At 32.7% G+C, this 9242-nt stretch overlaps 1 protein-coding gene across 1 annotated transcript; it reads left to right on the top strand.

The window, feature by feature from the left end:
* The first annotated feature begins 5427 nt into the window (after window positions 1–5427).
* Window positions 5428–8581, top strand: LOC134708297 (uncharacterized). Its single transcript, XM_063568733.1, has 2 exons — window positions 5428–5482; window positions 6818–8581. The coding sequence occupies exon 2, from the start codon at window positions 6819–6821 to the stop codon at window positions 8466–8468; it is 1650 nt and encodes a 549-aa protein (XP_063424803.1). The 5' UTR covers window positions 5428–5482; window position 6818; the 3' UTR covers window positions 8469–8581.
* The last annotated feature ends 661 nt before the right edge of the window (window positions 8582–9242 follow it).

The raw sequence follows: 9242 nt of genomic DNA, 5'->3' as shown, positions 1-9242 counted from the left end.
AATTGTGTCCGGTGACCCCGCCAACTAACCAAGATGGCCGCCATGGCTATAAATAGAACATAGGGGTAAAATGCAGTTTTTGGCTTATAACTCAAAAACCAAAGTATTTAGGGCAAATCTGACATGGGGTAATATTGTTAATCAGGTGAAGATCTATCTGCCCCGAAATTTTCAGATGAATCTGACATTCTGTTGTTAGGTTGCTGCCCCTGAATTGGTAATTTTAAGGAAATTTTGTTGTTTTTGGTTATTATCTTGAATATTATTTCAGATAGAGATAAACTGTAAAAGGCAATAATGTTCAGCAAAGTAAGATCTACAAATAAGTCAACATGACCAAAATGATCAGTTGACCACTTTAGGAGTTATTGCCCTTTATAGTCAATTTTTAACCATTTTTCGTAAATCTTAGTAATCTTTTAGAAAAATCTTCTACTCTGAAACTGCTGGGCCAAATTATTTGAAACTTGGCCACAATCATCATTGGGGTATCTAGTTTAAAAATTGTGTCCGGTGACCCCGCCAACTAACCAAGATGACCGCCATGGCTATAAATAGAACATAGGGGTAAAATGCAGTTTTTGGCTTATAACTCAAAAATCAAAGCATTTAGAGCAAATCTGACATGGGTAAAATTGTTAATCAGGTGAAGATCTATCTGCCCTGAAATTTTCAGATGAATTGGACAACCTGTTTTGGGGTTGCGGCCCCTGAATTGGTAATTTGAAGGAAATTTTGCTGTTTTTGGTTATTATATTGAATATTATTATAGATATAGGTAAACTGTAAACAGCAATAATGTTCAGCAAGGTCAGATTTGCAAATAAGTCAACATGACCAAAATGGTCAGTTGACCTCTTTAGGAGTTATTGCCCTTTAAAGTCAATTTTTAACCATTTTTTCGTAAATTTTATATATCTTTTACTTAAATCTTCTTCTCTGAAACTGCTGTGCCAAATTGATCCAAACTTGGCCACAATCATCTTTGGGGTTTCTTGTTTAAAAAATGTGTGGCGTGACCTGGCCATCAAACTAAGATGGCCGCCACGGCTAAAAATAGAACATAGGGGTAAAATGCAGTTTTTGGCTTATAACTCAAAAACCAAATAATTTAGAGAAAATCTGACATGAAGTAAAATTGTTAATCAGGTCAAGATCTATCTGCCCTGAAATTTTCAGATGAATTGGACAACCTGTTTTTTGGGTTGCGGCCCCTGAATTGGTAATTTTAAGGAAATTTTGCTGTTTTTGGTTATTATATTGAATATTATTATAGAAATAGGTAAACTGTAAACAGCAATAATGTTCAGCAAAGTAAGATCTACAAATAAGTCAACATGAACGAAATGGTCAATTGACCCCTGTAGGAGTTATTGACCTTTGTAGTCAATTTTCAATCTGCTTCCTTTGTTTAATATTCACATAGACCAAGGTGAGCGACACAGGCTCTTTAGAGCCTCTAGTTTTGATATGTAAAAATTAAGATGTGGTATGACTGCCAATAAGACCATACTCATTCATAGACCAAAAAAATGACTTATGACATCAAAGTTAACAACCACTTCAAAAATGATCAAAACCCATAGCGCATAGTCAGCTATAAAGGCCCCAAAATGACAGATGTAAAACAATTCAAACAAGAAAACTAGCTTAAACAAATATGAATTATTTAATCAATAAAACAACACATAAATACTATAAGTGTGCCTACAGCTGTAGCAGCCTTTTAATATTAATTACATTCACAATTCTTCAAACTAAATCCCCCCCACTATAAATTCAGGCAAGCACATTACCAATCCAATCATATAATAGAATATACAGTAACTTAGAACTTTTAGAACTTTTATTAACACTCTAGACAGTTTACACTGTAACAAGAGGCAGACAAATGATACAAATAATAATTTTAAATGGTGAACAAGATAGAAAGAAATATGCATACATAGTTCATTATACCCAATTCTCTGTACACAAGTATACACATACATAACATGTGATAATCATTCAAAGCTATAATAATGGGATCTGAGCTCGCCTGTCGATTACATGTAAGTGATAATATATTAGAATCATAGATATTTCATAAGTTTTTTTTATAAAAATAGACAAGCTATTTAATTAAGACTTTTACTTTTCATAAAGACATCAAACCTTTCATTTTATATTCTGAAGGGTAAGCAATATAGTAATTTGGGATATATGCACGTCTTAGTTTTTTAACCTTGTCATTTTGACATACAAATAAGTAATGAAACTGATTTCCAATACAATTATTTTTGCACACAAAGTACATAGTCTTTCCTCTTTTGGAATATTATGCCATCGACCAACACAATCAAAATCTATCTACAAAAGAGGAAAAATTCATTTAAACTTAATTTGATATTTGTATATACCCACATTATAAAACCATTACCAACTCATACAAGGGGTGGGTGGGTTGGTTAACATAATAAGGAACCGCTGTTACGTAAACTATAGGCAAACTTAGCATAACTTTATTATCTCAAAGAAAACTCTTGAGTAATACTTATTCATGCTTTTAATGAATCTCACGAGTGCATATACCCGTAAAAGCGGCATAGCTGGTATATACCATCCAATTATATTGAACATAAACACACACCATGTGCTTGATGTAAACACACACATGACCGTTACTAGGTCATGTGATCTATAGATAAAGGAAGATGTGGTGTGAGTGCCAATGAGACAACTCTCCATCCAAATAACAATTATTAAAAGTAAACCATTATAGGTCAATATACCGCCTTCAACACACAGCTTAGGCTCACACCGAATAACAAGCTATAAAGGGCCCCAAAATTACTAGTGTAAAACCATTCAAACGGGGGAAACCAACGGTCTAATCTATATAATAAAACGAGAAACATGTATAAACCACATAAACAAACAACAACTACTGTACATCAGATTCCTGACTTAGGACAGGTGCAAACATTTGCAGCAGTATTAAATATATTTGGTTTTCATGTTATATTTGTTATTCTCGTGGGATTTTGTCTGATGCCTGGTCCGTTTCTGTGTGTGTTACATTTCAGTGTTGTGTCGTTGTTCTCCTCTTATATTTAATGTGTTTCCCTCGGTTTTAGTTTGTTACCCAGATTTTGTTTTTTGTCCATGGAGTTATGAGTTTTGAACAGCGGAATACTACTGTTGCCTTTATTTAATGGTACCAAACATTCTCCCTTTTTCTGAAACAATAGCATAACGTCGCAACATAGAAAAACACACGATAAAATATCAATTGACAGACTTAACTCAATCAAAAAACGTAGATTAACACCTTTAATAAATGTAAATATATTGCAGTTGGTAACTTTTTTGTAAATTACCATGTTAAATTCAAAAGCACTTAATTTACTTGGGATTGGCTGTTGTGGTGTGTTCAGGTACTTTAACTTTTTAGACCACTTGACAACTAACTTTCCTACATTATTCTACAGTATGTATGATTATGGCCCAACACAACTGTCTATGTATGATCAAGGTGTACCTGATCTGAGACTACTATAACTGTGTTATAGTAGTCTCAGACCTGATGATTACCATACGAACCAAAATAAATCTGTTATATTTTGATCTTTTCATATTTCAAGTCTAATGACCACTCAATAAATAAATCAATCAATCAATCAATCAATTTGTCCATTTTCTGAACACTATCATAATGAATCAAAATTTGGAGATACTTAAACATTACCTTAATACAAATGGAAACAAAATATTATACAATTACTGTCTTTTGATGAGGTAAATATGTGGATTTATTGACTTTTGAAAAACTGATATTCATTTAGGCCATTTCCTGAAGTGAATATAAGTTTCTCAAAAGTCAATGAAACAACATATTTACCAAAACAAAAGACCGTAATTGTTTTATTTCATATTTTGAGAGACTACCTAAATAAAATGTATGTTACAACAATTATTTACTAAAACCAATTGTAAGTAAAATAATTTTACCATAATTATACACAAATTCACATGCAACGTTTTGTAAGGTAAATATACTTTTTCTACAGGTGAATAACTCATCATAGATACCAGGATTAAATTTTAATATGCCTGTTTATTCAAAATCCAGTTCATATAGAAAGAAAAAAAAAAATTTCTACCAATATGGATTAATCAGAATAATGAGTTGAGAGGATGTCAATAACTTGTTTTGATATGATATAATAAACATTTGACACACATATATGTTTGGCTTTTTGTAATTTTTAAAGTTTAAGGCAAATGTTGAAATTATAATGGTTCAATTATGCTGTGTTGTATTTAATCTATTTAACTATGCAAACATTCAAACCATGACTGAAGGTGCATGGCAAAATAACCTCCATGAAAGTGAAAAATTCCAATGCTTATAAAACTGCATACCAAATACCTTTCACTTTATATTATAAGTGTTTGTCTTTCTTCATTTCTGTAACCTCTTTAGACTATACGAAGATGTTGTACTCAGATAGAGGTCTGTAGGTGGATTGTTGCATGGCAACATTTCTGTCAAATCCAATATACACTTATTTTCCGCTAGCAGTTAAAAAAGCATCCCCACTCTTATTCCTGTGCGGCCTCTATTTCATAACTCACGGTCAGCTGAAGCACGTATCCCGGTGCTGGATTTTCTCGCTGTATTGAAAACCCATTGGTGACTGTTTTCTGCTCTTTGGTCAGGTTGTTGTCTCTTTTACACATTCCCCATTTTCATTCTCAGTTTTAACAAACAATCAATCAATCAATAATATATATCGCTATTATTTTAACACAAAGCACATTTAACTAAAAAACTTAAAAACTAAAATTTTATTTTTAATAAATATATATAATTTTTATGTATGTTGAAAAAACAGATATTCAAAAGTGCCCAGAGGTCAATAACTTTTAAAACCTGCTAAACGGTGGTTTAATTGAAAGAACAGCACATGCTGCTAAATTGTTAGGGCTCATTGTAGATGGTACTCCAATATTAGAGAAATGTTCAAAATTACTAAAAAAAAAAACCTTTAAAACTCCTTTGTGCTATAAGAATAAAACTAAGCTATACTTTTAAAATAACAAAGCTTACACAACACTAAAACCTTCCTTCTCTTTCGTAACAAATTGATTTAATGCAATAGAATTTCTATCGGGATATAAAGTTGACAAATGGAGGGACATTATTATCATATAGTTGATTGCATTTAAAATTTTACTAGTCTACCGTATGGTGTGTACACATTCGGTTACTAGTATTACCATTTGTTAGTTAACTTTAAACTAAATCTTACATTATGGAAGCAACTTCTATTTTGTGACATAACAATGTCTTCGATTTTCATAAAAGCCACAATTACGATTTAAATTTCAGCGCGGATTATAAAGTGATTTGGAGTATTTGGATAGTTTCCCTTTAATCGAATAGGAATTCCTACTTAAAACGAAAGTAATCTGGCTGTTTGTAGGACAAAGTAGCTAGGTGAGTTACATCAACAACACTAATCAAAACAAAGACATGTAACATTCCTTAAGAATAAGAATAAAATAGGAATTTTATTAGTTTAAAATCCAAACAATAGGATTGTTACTAAAACAAACCTATACAAAATCAAATCAAACAAACAAACAGACATACACAGATACAAGCATATTAATGACAAAACGATAGACATTAAACAATACAAACATGTAGCATTGAAAAAAATACAAAAAATTATAGTATTAATTTTTTTAATATAAAAAAAAACATGTGGTATGATTGCCAATGAGACAACTATCCACAAAAGACCAAAATGACACAAACATTAACAACTATAGGTCACCGTACGGCCTTCAACAATGAGCACAGCCAATACCGCATAGTCAGCTAAAAAGCCCCGATAAGACAATGTAAAACAATTCAAACGAGAAAACTAACGGCCTTATTTATGTAAAAAAAAAAATGAACGAAAAACAAATATGTAACACATAAACAAACGACAACCACTGAATTACAGACTCCTGACTTGGGACAAGCACAAACATCAATATTGTGGCGGGGTTAAACATGTTAGCGGGATCCCTTCCCTCCCCCTTATTTTAATACTGTTTTTGACAGCATGCCTCCCCTATAAAATTACAATTTCAAATATTATGATTATATATAACATATATAAGACAGTTATATAAACCACCAATCTCACGCAGTTCACATATTAGCATTATAACTGTTTCTCTCATTATACTTTTCACTTATTGCTTACGAAGAATGAATAAACATTGATGCATTACTCTTCTTAGGGACGACTTCAAAAGATCAATATAGGATAAAAAAAAATTTAAAAAAATCAAATAGTTTGGGGGGAAATTGCTGCAAGTTTTGTTTATCCTACATGGATTTTTACATAAATCCATATTAGTAAATCAATTTCCAAAATAAATTTAAGAAGGTAGGGGAAGTTCAGAATCTTATAAATACCTATACTATGAAAATAACTTCAAAAACACAAATTTGACAATATTTTCCGTTAAAGAAACTATTATCCTGGTTATTTTAATTATACGCATATATATAACTGTATATTGTCTTGGTTTAATTTTTAAATTGAGAGTATTCCAATTATATATAGAAGCTTGAGTTAATATATAAATATGTTTTTAATCATTGTAATTCTATGAAATTACATTCATTTTTCTTAGTTTTAATTTACTGATAACAAAATTGACATTTACACCCAAAGAAGCCTACATTTAATCGATTTTTTTTAGATCAAAAATAGTCCCAGCAAGTCTCTACTTTTTAATGCATACATTTTTATTCTTTATTCATTTACAGTATGGCTGACAGAAAATACTGTGCTGGTTGTGAGCGTGGTAACGAAAACATCAAAGCCGAATCCTGGTGCAGTGACTGCACTGAACTTGTATGTAAGACATGCGCCGGAGTTCATAAAAGGCTTTCCCCACCTCACATGGTAGTACCAATGAAAGAAATACAAGAACTCAGTTCTTCGCTTCTTACATTATCAAAGAACTGTGAAAATCACCCTGATCAAAAGATTGTCATGTACTGTTGTCAACACGACAAAGTAATATGCGGTTCATGTGTACCGATATCACATCAGAATTGCACAGCTATCATGTCAATTGAAAAAGCTGCTAGAAGTGTGAAAAATGGCACTGCTATTTCTGACTTAGAGAGAAGAATGGATAATCTAAGTAAAGTTACAGAAATCATACTGATTCAGACTGCAACAATACTGGTAGATTTGGAAATGAGTCGAAACAAGGTCAAGAAGAGAGTATCTGAAATCAAACAGGAAATTATTGCTCATATAGATAAGTTAGAAGCACAAATATATGAAGACATTGATTGTAAATATAAAAACTGTACTGAAATGGTATCTGAAAATAAAAGTAGCATCACATCTAGCTCTGACTCGTTATCTACATGGAAACGGGATCTTAAATCACTGAAGCAATATACATCAGAAATCCATTTATTCCAGGTGGTAAAATTTCTAGATGCCAGAACTCACCAGAAAGAATTAGAAATAAGAGAAATTCAAACAGCAACTGTTCCAATACTAACATATCATCCTTCGGAATCTGAGTCAAACATTCAGAAATTAGTCCCAGACTTTGGTACAATTACGGTAGAAAATGTTCAGGTTCAAATGCCTGCACTAACTATAGACCACCAATGTCAGTTTCTCGTTGGAGACGAAAGAAAGCTATCGCTAACACATTCATTTCAGACCTCGAAATTAGGTAATGGAGTAAATATTAATAGAGGTTGCTTTATTCCTGGTGATAGGTTACTCCTCGGTCACAACTTGAACAAACAACTTTATGTTTGTGGCAGTGAAGGATCTAAACCCAAAGTAATTAATTTTAATTGTAACCCAAGATATATTACCCTGTATGACACTAACCATGCGTTAGTATCTATGGGTTATGGAGACATCCAGATCATCGAGCTAGCATCAGTAAAACCTGGTAGGATAATTAAAGTTGGAGGAAATTGTAGAGGAATCACCAGTGTAAAGGATAAGATCTGGGTAAAAAATCTGTCCAACACACTAACCATATTGAATATCAATGGTAAAGTTCTAAATTCAATACAAACAACATTTCATCCTTGGGAAATCTGTGCCAACAAAGATGGTGATGTTTATTGTATAGACCGTGATAGTGATATAGTCTACGTCGTTACATCGGATGGAAAAGAACGTAAGATTTACAGTAGTCCTGACCTGAAAGATCCTGACGGGGTGGCTGTAGATGACCGTGGTGACGTGTTTATAGCAGGGGAAGGATCAAACAACATACATCGAATATCTAAAGATGGACAGAAACATGATATTGTCCTTACAGCAGACGATGGTATCAAAAACCCGACAGGATTATCATACAACTGTGAAACAAGAGAACTGTTAGTTGTAAACAATGATTATTCATCTATCAATATTTATAAAGCACAATGAACAAAGATTAAGAAGCATTTCTGTTTCATCTATTACTATTAGATTTGATGATTACCATCAAGATAAAAAAAAAACACACAACAAGATTCTATAATTTGGTTAAATTTTGATATAAAAGGATATTTCAGTATATTCGAAACGTTTTCCAAATTAGATTTAAATTTAGCCTCTTCATTCGTTAAATGCAACCAGAATAGTAGTGTTATAACCATGATATGCGGACACAAACAGGTGGTACCCAGGTGGTACCCTCTGATATGCGGACACAAAATGGTGGTACCCAGGTGGTACCCTCTGATATGCGGACACAAAATGGTGGTACCCAGGTGCTACCCTCTGATATGCGGACACAAAATGGTGGTACCCAGGTGGTACCCTCTGATATGCGGACACAAAATGGTGGTACCCAGGTGGTACCCTCTGATATGCGGACACAAAATGGTGGTACCCAGGTGGTACCCTCTGATATGCGGACACAAAATGGTGGTACCCTCTGATATGCAGACTCAAATTGGTGGCACCCTCTGATTTGTATACATTATACATGGTAATACCTTGTCTGATTCATGTATTAAGCATTTTAGCTTCATAATGCTCTTACAGGACAGTTTAAGGTGGCTCAAATATTATAAAATTTATCTTGGTATTTTAAACAAAGGAGAAATTTCAAAATACACATGTTTAATACATGTATATTGACTTCGGGATTTTGAGACACTAGAAAGTTTAAAAGATAAGCTGCTTAAATTATGAGAGGCGTCGGATTATCTATAG

Source organism: Mytilus trossulus, chromosome 2, assembly GCF_036588685.1.
Source record: "Mytilus trossulus isolate FHL-02 chromosome 2, PNRI_Mtr1.1.1.hap1, whole genome shotgun sequence".
In the NCBI taxonomy this organism is placed as follows: Eukaryota; Metazoa; Mollusca; class Bivalvia; order Mytilida; family Mytilidae; genus Mytilus; species Mytilus trossulus.
This window is presented reverse-complemented; position numbering and strand designations above follow the sequence as displayed.